The following is an 18,324-nucleotide window of genomic DNA, read 5'->3' on the forward strand; positions in this document are numbered from 1 at the left end:
ATGAAAAGATCTACAACAAAACGAAAAAAAAAAAAAAATCCAAGTCAGTGCTTATATATTCCTATAAAGCTAATAATAATCATGATATTTTAGCAATTTTCTAAAAATCAGAAATTTTTGAGGATCTTATCTGCCTATGCCATAAACCTGGCATAAACTTTGAAAACACAAATAGTACATATTCTAATCCATGTAAAAGACATTCTACAGGCATCAAATACAAAGTCAGTTCTCCCAAATCACCACTTCACTTTGCAAGCTAAAAGTTGTAACAGTGCCAAAACATTTGTATCAGATTAGCATGAAATAAAGTCTCAAAATGATAAAAAAAAAAAAAAATCGCACAATCACATGGAAATTTAAAATTCTGTATTTTATATCAAATATAACTTTAATTGACTCCCTTTCCTCATGGGCTTAGTTGGCTGTGAGGCTAGTGGGTGTTTGATAAAAAAAAAAGCAGGATGGGATGACAACAAGAAGCAAAAAATACACATGAAAAAGCAAACAATTTGGCCTGAAAGGGAAAAGTAAACGGCAAAGGTTTTTGAAATCCCCTCCCTGCGACCTGTGAGTATCTTCTGATTCCTCCTTCTATGAAAATGAATACTCGGCTTTCTTCAGATTAAAAAAAAGTCTACAAAAATGCAACCAGAAATGAATTGCATGAACACCTGTTTAGAAAAGTCTGTCTACAATGCACATTTTGTCCAGTGCAAACCAATTCAAACTACCTAATCAGAAGTACTAAAGAGATTTTATATGTAAAGTGTGGCCTTCACTCTGTGTGGCATCAATGCCAGAAGGAGTTTTCTATATCTTTTTAAGCAACTTAGAAATATCCGGGAAATTTTACAGAAAACAGTCTAATGGTATTAAAATGCTCTTCTATTTTGTTTTTCAGAGAACAAGATGTGGCAGTGCCTTGGATATCATTTGAGGCTATTTGCTTCCCCGATGCTAATATCAGTTCTTTGAAAAATAGAAAATAGTTTGTCTCTTCTCCTGAATGCCTTTCTACTTACACTCTTTCAATAAGTCATAGGAAAATAATACAATTATTTAGTAAGCCTTATCTTTACAAAATTATATTTCTTTTTAAATACACTTTCATTGCATAATCTGGAAAGTAACAACAATGAGAATAAAGCTAATATCACTGAATGAATTGTATAACTGCAATTAATAAAGGAAGGTGCTGGAAAATGGTGGCCTCAATAAGAATAAAGATATCCTATGGTTGGATTTATAAGTGTGGTGACTGAGACTGATGAACTCAAGTACATACTTAGCTTTGACATACAACTTCATTATTTCCCCCAGGCCCATTCAGCAGATTCCTTCTGATGCACTCTCCATTAGAATCAGAATTATTTGGTGGCAGATATCATTAAGCGCATGCTGTCAATATGACCCAGCTACATGGAGAGATGGCTGTCATCACCCAAAAGGATAGGTCCTCCAGAAGATGTACACTGGTTTGGGGAGGCAACATCCTGTACAAAATAGGACATGGATTTTGGATTTCATCAGATGTGGCTTTCAATCTGGCTTGGAAACTTCAGCAAGTCCCTTACACTGAGTCTCAATCTTCCCAGATGTAAAACAGACATAGCAATATCTATCTTTTCAAAGTCTCTGAAAGGGCTACGTGAAATAATACACGTAAGATACTTGGCTCATACAAAGTACAGTTGACTCTTGAACAACACGGATTTGAACAGCAGGGGTCTAGCTATACGTAGATTTTTATTTTCAATAAATACCTACAACCATACTACACGATCTGTGGCTGGTTGAATCCTCAGATGTGGAACCACAGATATGGAGTGCCGATTGAAAATTTATAAATGGATTTTTGACTATGTGGGGGTTGGTACCCCTAACCCCCATCTTGTTCAAGGGTCAACTCAGAAAAATGTTAATTTTCCCCCATTTACTTGTGGAAGTACTATGGAAGTACTTCTTAATGTATTTTCTCAGCTTTGGAACTTCAGCTGAAATTCTGAGAAGACAGGAAAATTGACATTCAGTATACTTCACATATTTGTATGTAGATGTGTGTTGATGTCTGTGAGTGTATGTGTATGAAAAGAAAAATGAATGAGTGGGTAAATGAATGAATGAATAAATATGTATTAGGTGGTTTCAAACAAATTTAATTAGTATTTTAGGCTTTAAATTTGATCACAATTTCTAGAGTCTTATCTTTTTCCAGCATTTAGTAGTGTTCTGACTCTGGAAACTGCTACTTACCCAATGGAAAGGTAATCCAATAATCACCTATTCTACCTTCATTTTATACTTTATCCTATTTTCCCTAAATTGGTGGGTTGAGTGAAAGTAATTCTGGGTGATTGACAGACTTCTTAATATTGGACATGATTTAGGGAATTGTACAAGATATCTGATAAGATGCAAGTATTCAGCATGTAGGAACATTGTGTTCTGAAATTCCAAGAGTTTGTGTGGTCATTGAAAATTATATAAGGTAATCCATGCTGAGTGTTTAGAATACATTCCGGAATACAGCAAGTATTTGACTTTTCTCGTTAAGGGGGAGGAGAAAAGGGATGGTCAGAGACTAAAGAAGAGAAATGGGCACAGCACAGCTATTCTATTTGACGGTTCAATGAAGAGAAGCAGAACTTAGGAAAAACTGCAAAACTCTAAGCATCATGCTATAATCAAGTCAAGAGTTTGACAATATTAGGGGTTACAATAATAAAGGCTTTAAAAAATACACAAATGTTATCAATACATGAACATATAAACACATTAAAGGGCTAAATTCTACATAAATAAAGTAATGCAAGGATAAACATTAAGAAGTTACTTCAAGAAAATGTTTTGATAAAACATAAATATTGAGCTAAGCATGCTGTATTTTTTATTTTATTCCAGGCAATATTAAAAAGACCTTATTACTCTGGATGTTTTTAACAAATCCAATTTAGTGACTCAGCTTAAAAAATAAATTCCCTAATCTCAGACTGTTCAGGATCCAATCTGCTTCAGGAAGCTGTTAAGTCTTGTTAAGGTATTCCTGAGCAACAACTATGTTTGAAAACACGCATACTATAATCACCATCAGTGAAATAGTCTATGTTTTCAAACTACTTTATACAGAAGCTTTAAACACTATCATTTTTCTTACCAAAGTTAGGAAGACAAGAAGGTACGCTTTATGGAAATATCACTGCAATACATGCAAAGAACTGTATTTTATTGTGTTGGTTTTAATCCTAGCATCTCAACTTCCCCATCCCAGGCCAGTGAAAGAAAGGCAAAGCAGAAAAAGCACCTCAATTTTGAACAGATCTGATCAGAAAACTCCTATGCAGAATAATTTCCCTAGAATCAGTTTTGCTTACATTTGGTAATCCACACTGTAGCCTCAAAACTTTCCCTACCAACCTTCTCACTGAGTGCTTCCTATCTAATGTATTATAAGAGCATTAGTTCAGGACAGACATATGGAATCCATGTATGATCTCACCCCCAAAATTGCATACATGACCAATCCATCATCACAGTCTAGTAACACTTTAAAATGCATAGAGTTTAAGTGTGTAGTTTGATGGGTTTGAGTTACATATACATATAAATGTACGTACCTACGCCTATCAAGACACAGAACATTTCCATCACCCCCGCAAAGTCCCCTCCTTCTCTTTTCCAGTCAATCTAGTCTCCCCATTCTCACGACAGGTTACTACTTAAAAAAATAAAATTTCTATCAACGTATATTAATTTTGCCTATTCTGGAGCTCCGTACAAAGTAGATCATACACTGTGTATTCTTTTGTGCCAGCTTATTTTACTCAATATAATACTTTTGTGAATCCATGTCGTTGCCTAAATTGTGTGTTATATTGTACGAAGGTACTACAGTTTCTTTTAACTATTCTCCTATTGAGGAACATTTGGGTTGCTTCTAATTATTGGCCACTTGGCATAAAGCTGCTATGAAGCTCCTGTACAAGTCTTTTTGTAAACATATGTTTTCATTGCTGTTGAGTAAATACCAAAAAGTGGAGATAAAGCATAGGGTAAGTTTATTATAAGTAACTCCTAAGTAGTTTCCTATGTGACTGTACCATTTTATACTCTGATCAGTAATATGAATTCTAGTTCCTCCACCTTCTGGCCAACATTTAGAATTGTCTTTATATACATATATGGCAATTATATATATAAATATATATATATAAAATCATTTTCATGAATTCCTCTTTTATCAAATGTCCTTTCAAAATTAGCCTTCACAAAGTTTGACCTCTACCCTCTCTTCTCCCTCCCTTTCAAAAATCAACACATGAACATTTCTATTGTTGTGACTTTAATAAACACTTATAAGTAATCACTGACTTCTAAATCTATATCTCAACCTAACATATTAAATAGTTAAGTTTATATCTACTCTATCATATAGTTCAGAATTTTATGTCTTTTTAATTTTAGCTATTTAACAAGTAACAAGTATGACGATGCATCTCATGGCTTTAATCTGTGTTTTCCTGATGACTAATAATATGTGTTTTTTTCTATACTTCTGGCCATTTGTATATCTTTATTTTTGAAAATTACATTCAAGCATTTCATTTATCTTCATATGACTGAGTTTTAAGAGGTTTTTATGTGTTCTGGATTATGTAATTTGTCAAATAAATATTATTGTGAACACTTGTCCCAGTCTGGAGCTTGTCTTTTCACTTCATAGTGTGGTTTTTGAAGAGCAGAATTTTTTATTTTGGTGCAGTTCAATTGTCAGTTTTTGGAGATTAGTGTCTTGTGTCCTAGTAAAGAAATGTTCACCTAACCCAAAGTAATGAATATATTCTCCTATGTTTTCTTACAAAATTTTTAATGGTTTAGCTTTTACATTTAGATCTGTAGCCACTGATTTCTGTATAGTGTGAAGATACAGGTCAAGGATAGTTCTTTCCACACAGATGCCTAGTTGATCCAGTATCATTTGTTAAAAAGATTGTCCTTTTCTTACTGAATTGCCTTGGGATCTTTATTGAAAACCAATTGACTATGCATCTGCATCTATTTTTGGATTCTATTCCATTTAACTGCTTTTTTTAGTCTTTGCATTAATATTGCAGTCTTGATTATTATAGTGATGTCTTTTGTATTTCCATATAAATTTCAGAGTCAGTTTCTCAGTTTCTTCTCTGCTTGAGTTTTAATGGGATAGTGTTGAATTTCTAGATCAGGAAAGATTTGGCATCTTAACCATGCTGAGTATTCCAATTCATGAATGTGGCATATACTTATTTAGGTTATTTCATATTTATCTCTGAAATGTTTTGTGGTTTTCAGTGAAGAGGTCTTGCAATATCTGTTAAACTTTTTTCTAAATATATTTATGTTTTTAAATTCCATTTATTTATTTTCCATTTTTTAGCACATAGAAATGCAGTTGACTTTTGTACATTGAGCTTGTATGCCATTATCCTGCTAAATACATTTATTAGGTTCCACATCTGCTTTGCAGATTCCATATTATTTTCCAGCTAAAAAAACACATTTTCTGGAAAAAAAAATAATTCCACTTGTTTCTATTCATTCTGTACATCTTTAACTGTTTTTCTTGCCTTGTTACACTGATTAGGGTGTCCAGTGTAATGGTGATTAGAAGGCACAAAAGTGGATATACTTGCATTGTTTCTGATAGTAGGAAGAAAGCATTTATTATTTCACAGTTAAGTAAGATGTCAGCTTTACATTTCCCATAAATTACCCATATGAGATTGTGGAATTTCACTTTTACACTTAGTTTGATGAGAATTTTTATTATGAATGGATTTTGACTTTTGTTAAATAAATTATCTGCATTTACTGAAATAAAAACATGAATGTTCCCTTTCATTTGGTTAATGTAGTAAATTATATTGTTTTATTTTTCAATGTTAAACTAACCTTTCAATCCTGGGGAGAAAATGCCAATTTGTTATAATGTGATATCTTTTTAAAATATTACTGTATTCTGACATAAATCTTAGCAATGTTCTCCTAGGGCAGTCTACTCAGGCAATAGAAATAAAAGCAAAAATATTTAAAAAAAAAAAAAAACCAAAAAAAACCCAAAAAACAAAAACAAACAAAAAAAGAAATAAAAGCAAGAATAAACAAATGGAACCTAATTAAATTATAAGCTTTTACACAGCAAAGGAAACCATGAAGAAAACAAAAATATAGCCTACAGAATGGTAGAAAATGTTTGCAAATGATACGACTGACAAGGACTTAATTTCCATACAACTTAATAACAAAAAAAAGAAACTACCCAATCCAAAAATGACCTAAACAAGCAATTCTCCAATGAAGACATACAAATGGCCAAAAAGCACATCAAAAAATGCTCAGTATCACTAATTATCTAAGAAATGCAAGTCAAAATTACAATGAGATATCACCTCACACCAGTCAAGATAGCCATCATTCAAAAGTCCACAAATCATAAATGCTGGACAGGGTGTGGAGAAAAGGGAACCCTTCTACACTGTTGGTGGGAATACAGTTTGGTGAAGCCATTAGGGAAAACAGTATGGAGAGTCCTCAAAAAACTAAAAAACAGACTTACCATATGATCCAGCAATCCCACTACTGGGCATATAACCAGAGGTAACCTTAATTCAAAAAGATATATGCACCCCAATGTTCACAATAGCCAAGACATGGAAGCAACCTAAAAGTCTATTGACAGAGGACTGGATAAAGAAGTTGTGGTACATTTATACAATGGAATACTACTCAGCCATAAATAAAGAATAAAATAATGCCATTTGCAGCAACATGGATGGAGCTAGAGATTGTCATTCTAAGTGAAGTAAGGCAGAAAGAGGAAAATATCATATGATACCACTCATATGTTGAGTCTTTTTTTTAAAAAAGACACAAATGAATCTATTTATAAAACAGAAACAGAGTTACAGACATAGAAGACAAACATGGTTACCAGGGGGAAAGGGGTTGGGAATGGATAAACTGGGAGTTCAAGATTTGCAGATACTAACTACTATATATAAAATACATAAACAACAAGTTTATACTGTATAGCACACGAAACTGTATTCAATACCTTACAGTAACCTATAATGAAAAAGAATATGAAAATGAATATATGTATTTATATGTTTGGTTAATTTTTTTCTGAGTAATTCAGTTTGGAAAATTTTTACTGACATTCTTTGAATTCACTGATCTTTTCTTCCATTATATCCAATCTGCTTGCTGATAATCTCATCCAATGAATTTTTTATTTCAGGATTTTAAAATTAAGTTCTGGGGTTTCCATTTGATTTTTTAACAATTTTCTTATCTTTCCAGAAATTTTCTAATATTTCACTCAACACATTTATTAATAATATTCCTATAAATTCTTCAACATGTTTAATCTTACTTTAAAATTCTTCTCTGTTGATTTCAATAGATTGTGGGTCTGTTTCTATTGACTGATTTTACTTTTGAATATGGGTAACATTTCTTTGTATGATGGGTAGTTTTACATGTCAACTTGACTTGCAGCAGAGTGTCTAGATTAAACATTATTTCTGAGTTTGTCTGTGAAAGTGTTTCTGAATGAGATTAGCATTTGACTTTATGGACTCCACAGAGTAGATTGTTCTGTTCATTTTGGGTGGGCAGCATCCAATCCATTGACAGCCTGAATAGAACAACAGGCAGAAGAAAGATATTTTGTGGCAGGTCTAAAGGTTCCTTTGTCCAAATAAAACTGCATCATCTTTTTAAATATATTATTATTATTTAAAATATGTAAAATTAAGACTGTCTTTTTAATATATTGTAGCCTTTTGTCCAAACAGGCTAGAATGCAACCTCTTTCAATATAAAAATACTTTTTACAGTAACAGATTATAGCTAAATTCCCTACAGCCCTCTTATGATTCACTAAGTGGATTTTTTCTAATTCATTTCCTGTTACTTGTATTGTGGTTAGGAACTGACTAACTCTGTATTCCAGTTACACAGATTTGTGATCTTTGATACCTAACTTCTAAGCCACCTTTTCCTCATCTGTAAAACAGGAACAATTGCATAGGTTGTCCCACAGGCTATGGTGAATTTACACAATGTATTTCATGTAAAGCATCTGTCAGTTTCTAGCACATAAGCATTTTGACAATGTTACATGAATAAGGAAAAGCTAACAGAACATTTTTCTGATTATGTGGCTCCTTCTGGATTTAGTATAATTAGAATCTTTATTAAACACAGAAAATGTCTTATATTCTTGATAATTCAATGATAAAAATTAAGGAGGAGAAGCTCAAAATTCTGGACCATGAACATGGAAAAATCAGATAGGTACCTGAAGGAGATACACAGTTCATGACTTTTGATTGTCATATACTGCCAAATAGAAAATGTCATTTTATTTAAATTGTTAAAGCGATGAGGCAAACAGGAAAATAATGTTGTCATTGTTATTTTAATGCTGAGTGAATGAGTAGTTATAAAAGATTAATAGACTTATTTGAGTTAAGTAAGTGGAGGGGATTGATTCAGATCCTGGATGCAGGACTCTGCAGGCCACTTTCTTAAACTTCGCATGTGGAGCATCATCAGGGGAAATGGCTACTCAGGAGGAACCACGGGAGGTGTCCACAGAGCTCTGAGTAACAGACAGCGCAGCCGTGCTGTAAACCATGTGCAGTATCAAAAAATGTGGTTTTATTCAAACATTTTTTTACAAATGTAATAGTTCATAGGAAGGAATCATTAATTTCTTAAGGTTTCTTATTCAACGATTACTAGTTGGAAAAAAGTATTTATTTTGAAAGGGAAAGGGAAGTTTTGGAATGGGCTACGCAGTTGGTGATAATATATGTCAAAAATGGCAACATGGGCAACGTAAGTTATTTGTAACATATCAAATATGGGAATTTCCATCATTTGAGCCTATGAAAAATAAAAAAATTATTAATAGAATTTGGTGTAAAATTCAAATTATCCTGACAAAATTATGTCTCATATGTATGAGGCACAGTCAATAAATGAGGGTTCTCAGCTCTTGACCTTTGGGCTTCAAGTTATAGTACAACTTGCAAAAAACACCAGGAAATAGCCAAAGCAATTTCTGAAAAGTATTTAGTAAGCACATAGCTGGTGCCAGTGTAAGCCAGGTCCATTCCAGGGAACAGTATGTTGGACATGGGGCTGTCTGGCCATGACTCTGGCACTTGCTGGTACAAATTCCAGGCTTGAGAACTCTATAACTGCTTTTCTTTTTAGCAGCTGAGGATCAAGTGTTCCATGGAGACTGGGAATTGACAACCACTCAGATTACAACATTGATACATAAGACTATAATTTTTTTCAGGAATCCAGAGTCACTAAAGTCAATTCTGGTTGAATGTAACATTTGCAGGGGCTTTGACAAGAATTCAGAGATTTATTTGTCTGTATCCATCCTCTTAGAAAATATCACAGACTTTTTAAAACAAAAATTCTTCTTTAGTATTGACATACATGCAAGCTTATTAATGGTTAGATCATTTCTCAAGATTTTCAAATCACAGAAAAGTGATAATGCTTAAAGAAAGTGTGTGTACTGAATTTCTACAAACTGTCTATTTCTAATATATATCAAATTTGTATATATTACAAGATCTGGAACATAAGATGTGGAACAAGATATTTCTGCTCCCTTATTGCAGTAATTCACTGCTAAGACTTCCCATAGTGTGGCTTAAAATGTGTACTAATTCTAATATATTAACTAACTAACTAACATATTAAGCCCCTATCTGGTTCTAATTACTATGCAAGATACTTTCATATCTCTTTATATTAGGTGAGAAACCTAATTATCTGAGGAACCCTGAGGATGTGTGGCAAGAAGAGGTCTGATTTATGATGGTGGTCAAAGGGTACAAACTTCCAGTTATAAGATGAGTAAGTCCTGGGGATCTAATTTATACCATGGTGACTATAGTCAACAATACTGTACTGTATACTTGAAAGTTGCTGAGAGTTAGATCTTAAATGTTCTCACAACACAGAAACACACACACAAAACTAACCATGTGAGGTGATAGAGTGTTAACTAACCTTATTGTGGTAATCATTTCACAACATAAACATATATCAAACCATTACATTATACAGCTTAAAATTACCCAATGTCATATAACAAATTTGTCTCAATAAAGCCGGAAAAAATACTATGTATTTAGAAAGTTAAATAAATAAAACTATCATTGTTCTTTAAACCTTGTTTCAGTTGTGTGTGTGAATGTTATGACAAATCATGCATTTTTCCCTATGAGTTGCATTTTAAAAGGTTTAAAAGCTACTTTAGAAGAATGTGAGGAAGATGGGTTGGGGAGTGGAGAATATTGGACATAGGGAATCTAATTGAAACCACTGTAACAGTCCAGAAGAGAAGGAAGAACTAAAATAAGGAAATGGCAATGAGAATGGAAGAGCCTGACTCCTGGAATACACAAGAAGGAAAAACTTAATTACTATTAGATGCCAAAGGGAAGGGGCAAGGAAAGGATAAGGTGAGTCTCAGATTCCAGCTTGGATGCATGAGTGACTAAGGACCATCAGCTTAGGAACTAAACAAAAGTAAGGAGAGATTTGGAGGGAAAAATAATAATTTCAGTTTGAACTATACCCATCAGACATCTAAAGGGAATGTGAAGTTAGACAAAGACTTCAAGCTAACAGGGAACTATATTCAATATCTTATAACAACCTTTAATGAAAAATAATATGGAAACGAATATATGCTTGAGTGGGACATTATGCTGTGCACCAGACTAACACATGAAACTGACAATACTTCAATTTAAAAAAAAAAAGTCTTCAAGCTAAAGGTGTAGGCTAGGGAGTCAGAAGTAGATTATATTATTCAGAGTAAGTGTAAGCTAAAAAGTTAAGAGGTCATGTACGATGAATTGGAGAAAAAAGAATCAGCAAAGATTAAAGCTGCCATCAGAAACGTTGAAAAAGAACAAGAGAGAATGTATAAGAAGCCCAGGAAAAGACAACTAGTTTTCTGAATGGGAGTAGTCACCACCATTATATGCCCGAAAAATGTCAATATCCTGAAGACAAAAAAGCCTTTATGGTTTTCACAGTTAAGTGGCAACTGGCAGCTTTTGTCAGAACAATTTCAGAAAAGTATAAGAAACAGAAACACAGTTGTAAGGTAAAGAAGTGAATATATATATTATAAGTTATATATATAAGTTATATATGTAAGTTATATATACATGCACACAAACACACATATACACACACATGCAGGCTCACACACACACACATACACACAACCCGTTATCCTAGTCGTAAGGAAATCCACTCTAACCCCAGGTTGGTCAAAATGAAAGCTAAAATACAACGACATACTAGTTTTAATAAATTAGGTTTCTAATGGAACAATTTTCTTTAAATCAGTGAGATAAATTGAATGTTCAGATACAGGCAAAGAAAATTTAATGTTTCTTTAATTTTGCACTGATTTTTCTAAACTTCTGCTATGGTGACAGTATAAAGCACTAGTTAAAGAGTATGGGTTTTGGAACCAAATTGCTGGTATTCGATATTCTCTGTCAGAGTACAAGTTATAATACTTTAGACCTGTTATTATTTCTCCATCTCTTTATCTGTAAAATGGAGATGATGTTGATAATAGTACTTTGCTCTTGGAGTTGGTTGTTCTGCAGATTAAATGAGGTAACACATACAAAGTGCTTACGTTTGTGCTTGAGCACTTAAAGCCCTCAAGAAATGTTAGTTGTCACAATTTTTCTGAGTTCTCTTGAGAAAAATTCCTAGAAATTATAAAAGAAAGGAAGGGACATTGATGTATTGCTACAGCTTGGTTCATAAAAATTCTGTTGAAACAGAAACTGAACACAAGTATGCAATATTTTTGAGGGCATTTAAATAAATGATGAAAAGCCCAAGTTTTATGCATATATATTTAAAGTGATTCTTGAATTTTTTGAGGGCACTAGTTTTCAGTCCTATATTTGATGGATATACACCGTCTGTTGTGTTAAGTGCATCTTTAATTGAAAAACAGATTATTGTGTTTCATAACATAACCACGATATCTGATGCTACCAAATACAGTCCATTGATCTTTGACGTTCTAACCCTAAAATCAAAGAGCTAAAAGTAGAATCATGCAAAGGGTTTCAATTCCATATTTAACATTTTTAGATTGTTTTCTTAAAATTACAGCACTATCAAAAAAACTTTCTAATAGATTATAATCAATACCAACAGGATGCTGAGGAAATAATGTTTTAATTATAGAAATTAAAGGAAAAAGATTTTTAAATAAGTGCACGGGGCTACATTATGTGAAGTGATGAGCTTGGAACATACAAAGATACACAACTGTGAAAAGAAACCACAAATAGTTGTATTTGGTAGTCACTCAGCCAAAGTTTCAATGAAACTGTAAATGTCAGTTATTCCTCAATTTCAACACACTGTGATAGTTGATGATTCAACTAATAACTGATCCCAGGGAGAGGCCTTCAAGCCGCAAACTTCTCCATTCCATTCACTTCTGAGTGTATAAATTAGCTGTGATATTCCAGGGCCAGTCACTCCCAATTTGTTATCACAGCATCCAAGAGAAGACACTGACTGGCAAGTCTGAGGTAAGAGAGTTCTTAAATATCATTGATCTTAAATATCAAGATATTTTATGTACCTTATATATAATCTATATTATCTAGATAGATAGATATAGATATATACGCATCCTGTAAGCTGTCCAAATTAAAATTATTGAGATTGGCATGTAATGGTTGCTTGAATTTGTAAACTATAAGTAATTAGACAATCATGTGGGATACACCTATTTATAAAACTTTTTCTTAAAATCACCCTTCAGCTATAGTAAATGCATATTTTAGAATGACCATGAATAAATCTTCAGCAGGGGAGGGGGGCATGCTGGTGGCACACCAAGACTGTTACAGAGCCTCACGCTCATCAGTTTTAATTTTAAGGGTCTAAGTCAGCAAATAAAGGGAACATGCACTAACCGATATTCTCTAAAGTATGAACAGATGCCAATTTACTTGTAGCCTCTGGTGTTACCTTTAAAATTTGCTGTATTTACATTCCATTCTATAACATACCATGTTGATTGTAAGATAAAAGTTACTTGTGCTCTCCTATAAATCTTTGAGTGAAGTTGATGCTGCAGGAAGATGCATCTAACTTATTCAGACACTGGGTTTATTCCCCAACATACAGCAATGTATTGCTATGTATGTACCACAGCTTGAGAAGACAAATAAAAGGTGGTAATTGGTAATTATGCTATGCGCCGACTACAAAACATGACCTGGAAGAGTCCATGAGGTGTTTTATTTACCTTTTTGCTTAAAGTGGTTTTAAATAATCCTTGAAACCAGTTTGATACCTTCTATTGTAAATGTTCTGCTTGAATTCTATCCTCTCCAAAACTATCCTTGATTTGTCTCTGTTTTCTTCTTTATCCTCTCAGTATTTTGTAATTTCTATGTATAGTACAATGTAAAAGTATCTGTCTTTCCTTACTAGCTGCCAGAGGGCAGAAATTATGCCCCTGACAGAACCTAGCACAATGCTTTGCACTTAGAAGTTAGGCTATATGCATGTATATATGTGTGTTTATGAGAAGTAGCTGTGTGTTTTGTGTGTGTGTGTGTGTGTGTGTGCCAGTGTGTGCCTGTGTGTAAAACTTTCACTGTTAATTGCTTATGCTGCTAGTCTTCCTATAGAATTTTGAACTTGACTTGTCTTATTACAATCATAACATTACCTGGTATTTTCTTTAAATCCCAATTTGAATTTTGATTAATATAACAAAAAGTGAAGACAAAGTTAAAAGCTTGAGTATATTTTTTCTTTCACATTTTATTTTTCTGTCTCATAGATATTTAGAAAACATCAAGAGATGATGAAATCTCCCTAGAATCTTATTAAAATCAACTCCATGCCACCCCATTTTAATAATAATGACATGGGCAACTGATATTTTCCTCAATGTAAAATTAATTAAATAATCTTCGGAAAACATGGTGATGTATCATACAACATTATAACAATGTTAAGGTCCATGAAAGTAGGGACTTTCTCAGCTGTTATCTATACCCAGTTCTTAGAATAGTGCTTGACAATCAGTGATCAAGAAATACCTTATGGATAAATAAGTGAATAAATATGAGGGCAACTTGAAGAAAAGTCCCCTAGCGAACCCCCTCTTTCCAATCTGACTGCTCTCCCATATACTCCATAGTGTAAACTGCATGCACACCATGACAAAGAGGAAGGCTAATGACTAATGGTACCACCCCACAGGGAAAATTGCCCATTTGTGTTTGAAATCAAGTAATAAAAACAGGCGTATTGTATTTATAAAAAAATATTGTTTTAAATGCAAGCTTCTATGCTTTATTGTCTACATCTCAATTGTATAATATGATCGTTAGTTAAATATTTGATTTAGCTCAGATTCCTCAAATATTTATTAGCAAATATAACTGATACACTATAACAAAGTGTATCATAAGTCTACAGTAGAAACTAAAGGAGAACAAAATGCTTTGGAAATGTCTTTTCTCATATTTCAAAAATAGATCCCCTCCAAACAGCATGGAATTTGGGGGGCTGCCTGGGAACCAATGCAAATAATCCATCACCTAAATTAATCTCATGGTTATTATTGTATGGAATCTTGTTTTTAAATGCTTAAGATCTCTAAGTAACTTATTCCCATATTAATATTCTCTGTATAAACCAAGGCCATATTTCATTCCAGAAACTACTCTTATCACCATGTTATATTATTCTTAAATAATACGTGAGTATTTGTTTTTAAAAGAATCAATGCAACATAGCTATAATATTGCAAAACACCTTTGATGTTACCTAAAAAACAATGCTCCAAATAGGTTGATGTCCTAAGATTGCTAAGTAACCTGTCCAAGGTCAAAGAGCTATTAGTAACACAATTTGTACCACAGCTAGATCTTCTGAGTTTGTGTTAACATTTGGTCTTTCTGTTACTCCTAGCATGTCTCTGAATAAGATTAAAGTCCTCCTTCTGATCACAGCCATGTTGGCAGTGACCACTGGTTTCCCGGTGAGTATCCATTTCTACATTCCAGAGTATTTATGGGTTTTTTTGTTGTTCTAATTCATGAATCCTAGGATTTTTCTCCTCTTCATACTGTATTCTACTTTATAAGCATACTTAATATACTTAATATCTTAATTTAAGCATACTTAAAATATTAACATAATTAATATTTTAATGTTATATTCTATAAAATTTTATAAATTATACACTGTTCAGTGTGTAGCTTAATTCCACATAGCCTTGGTGCAGTGGTGAATTTGAGGCATTTAGAGTAAATTTAGAGTAACATTTTTCAGAAAAATAATTCCTACAATATTTTCTGGAAGCTTAAATCCTAGGTTAAAAAAAATATATACTATGAGACAATGTTAGCTAGTGAATAATCAAATTATTTCTCTCCTATATAGGTGTATATTTCTCTGTGTGTTTTATTAGCATGAGTTGAACTAATTTTACTGTTTGAGCTTTAGGTCTCTCAAGGCAAGGAAAGAGAAGAACGAAGTGTAAGTTACACTTTCTCTTTTTATCATGTAAAATTTCCATATGAAATATTCACGACTGTGGTTAAAGATATTTCTTTATCCAAACATCTTGAAATCTAGAGAAATCCTTAGAAAGTTTGAATATTAGACTCAACAGAGGTTTAGCCTTCACGAATTTGTTCTCTGCTTGCAGAAAGAGAATTATCTTATCATCTCATGTAACAGTGGGACTAAACTGATTTATCACTCTGTGATGGATTGGGTTATAATATATTTTACTGACATTTTCTATTCTAATAAAGGTTCATAATTGCTCATGTCTCCACTCACCTTTAACTAACTACAAAACCAATTCCAGAGAAGGTAAAATAATGATGATGATGATGATGATGATGAAGAAGAACAACAACAGCAACACAACAACAACAACAACTTGAGAATTAGGAAATGTGGACCTGTTCTGATGACCCCACTGGTGGAAAATTCATTAAAAGCTTATTTTGGTCTAAACAGTTAATCAAAAATGTTTAACAAAAAGAAAATAAAATTTGAAAAGAAAGGGTCTTGTTTAGGAATTTGTTTACACTCATAAATCTTATTATCTGGAAGGAAGCATGATTTTGAGACCAAAACTAGCATGTTAAGGATACAGAAATTAAAAGGAATATGGAAGGAAGGTGGAGAGGGAAAGAGGGAAGAAAGAAAAGAGGTAGATGAGACTGTGTCTGAGGTCCTTGGGCAAAGAAGGAGGAACTGATGTCTCCTCTTCAACACCCTCACCTTGGCCTTATACTTACAGAACTGATTATCAGGAAAATTTGGCTACGAGTAGAAACGTACAAGCACATAGTTATCTCTAAGTAATTTCCTAAAATTTTCTTTAAAAAATGCAAATTAATCAAATCCCTGTTTACAGTATACACAGAAAAGGTAAATGATTTCAGAACTTCTAAAACCTCTACTTAAAAATGAAAACTCACATGTTAATTTGACTTCTTTCTTTCAACAGGTCAGTGACAGAAATGAACTACCTTCGCAGCTTTGTTTGCCCCCTTACCGATATCCATTTGGCACATATCCACCATTCCTATACCCATGGCTTAGCTACTTTTATCCTCCTATTCCAGTACCTGCGTCTGCCCCCACACCTATCCCTCTTAATGAGCAGTAAATAAGAAAAATAAAGTGCAATTTAAGATGAAATAGGTGGTAAGTATATAGAGTAAAGCATGTTTTTTCTAACTTTGTTCTTTGTGGATTGAAATGCATCATTTCATGAAAAAAAATGTTATAATGTTTTCACTTGGCACCACTAAGTTACAAATTATTTCAATCTTGTTCTCTGGTAGAAATTGTTAGGATCTCTACTCAGAGGTACAAACACGTGTCCTTCCATGATCCAACCAACACAGCAGCTTAAACCCCTCACTTGCTGTGATGTAATACAAATAAACTCTTTCTTATTAAAATATCTTCTGCAAAATATTTTTTAACATTTTCTACTATCATCAAGGGCTGTGCATTTAAGGGCTGAATCAGAGCACTAAAGAAGGCAAAACTTTAACCAAAGATCATAATAGATGAACTTGTGGATTTAGAGTCTAAGGTAGACCTCAGCCTATTTCCTAGAAAATCATGCATTTTTCTAATTAATATTAAAACCCTAACTTCTGATGGTCGCATTACAATAAAACCCTAAAGGCTGAATACTCCACTTGTAACAGAGGTCATTATCGTCTCATCATCTCAAAAACGAACTGATGGTCCGTTCGTTACCAATGAATTGAGGAAATGTAGACTATACTAAAGATTATATTAGGACCCAGAGGACAAAATCTTTCATCTAATACCAACTAGTAAAGACCTGTGACTTCTTTCCTGCAACTACTCAGTCTTCCTGAGCAAAAAGTTTCCCAGTCCTTGAACTAGATATACTTTTGAGGCACCATTTATAATTAAAAAGTAAAAAACTTACGTGTTTGCGAGCAAATGACCCACTGAGATTAATAACTATATGCCTGTGATTTATTTCAGGTCACTGTAAAATTGAACGTGAGCCACTTCCTTGAAGAATCAATACTTCTGTTAATGAAAGAAAAATAAATGTAATTGAAATATTATACAGTGTTCTCTCATTAATGTATTTGGCACTCCTCTTTAGTAAACATGACAGAGAAGATCTTGGTTTCCCATTTTCTAAGTGTGTGTTGCTGGTAGGAATGCAAAATAAATTTTAACAGATTTGAATATATACTTCCTGTTGACTAACTATTCTAGGGAAAGCATTGGGAGTGGAGGTGACCAAAATCAACCAGTCCTGGAATTACCTTGAATGAAAGTCTATTCAGTAGCTTACGGTTGTACCTCTGCTGCTTATATTAAGGAGAGCAGATGATGATTTAATTTTAAAAAACCTACTGAATAATTGAGTCTGATTACTCAATTATGCAACTGAATCTGTGATTTATATGCCATAGGATATTAAGCTTGATGTGTTGGTATAGGATATCAAATCAATCAAGTAATATCTCTAACATCAGAAAAACAAAAAGGAGATAATGGGTGGAATCCTAAAAACAGCATTTGTATCATGCATATAGGTTATAAAGTGCTTTCTCAAATCATTATATCACAGAACCTCCACATAATCTTGGTACAGTCCTCACATCTCATATGTGGGGAAATTGAAGACCATGAAGTCCTGTG

The 18,324-nt window shown here is 33.2% G+C and overlaps 1 protein-coding gene and 1 long non-coding RNA gene across 2 annotated transcripts in view; one reads left to right on the forward strand and one right to left on the reverse strand.

Annotated features, from left to right (window-relative positions):
- Positions 1-18,324, reverse strand: part of LOC141573775 (uncharacterized) — a 132,237-nt gene that overhangs the window by 69,958 nt on the left and 43,955 nt on the right. Inside the window, exon 3 of the long non-coding RNA XR_012499978.1 lies at positions 17,594-17,700. This is a non-coding gene — a long non-coding RNA (uncharacterized LOC141573775). The remainder of the gene's footprint in view (positions 1-17,593; positions 17,701-18,324) is intronic.
- Positions 14,424-16,823, forward strand: LOC123612596 (uncharacterized). Its single transcript, XM_074374940.1, has 3 exons — positions 14,424-15,139; positions 15,607-15,639; positions 16,628-16,823. The coding sequence occupies exons 1-3, from the start codon at positions 15,071-15,073 to the stop codon at positions 16,787-16,789; spliced, it is 264 nt and encodes an 87-aa protein (XP_074231041.1). The 5' UTR covers positions 14,424-15,070; the 3' UTR covers positions 16,790-16,823.

The sequence above is a fragment of the Camelus bactrianus genome, chromosome 2, assembly GCF_048773025.1.
Source record: "Camelus bactrianus isolate YW-2024 breed Bactrian camel chromosome 2, ASM4877302v1, whole genome shotgun sequence".
Classification (NCBI taxonomy): Eukaryota; Metazoa; Chordata; class Mammalia; order Artiodactyla; family Camelidae; genus Camelus; species Camelus bactrianus.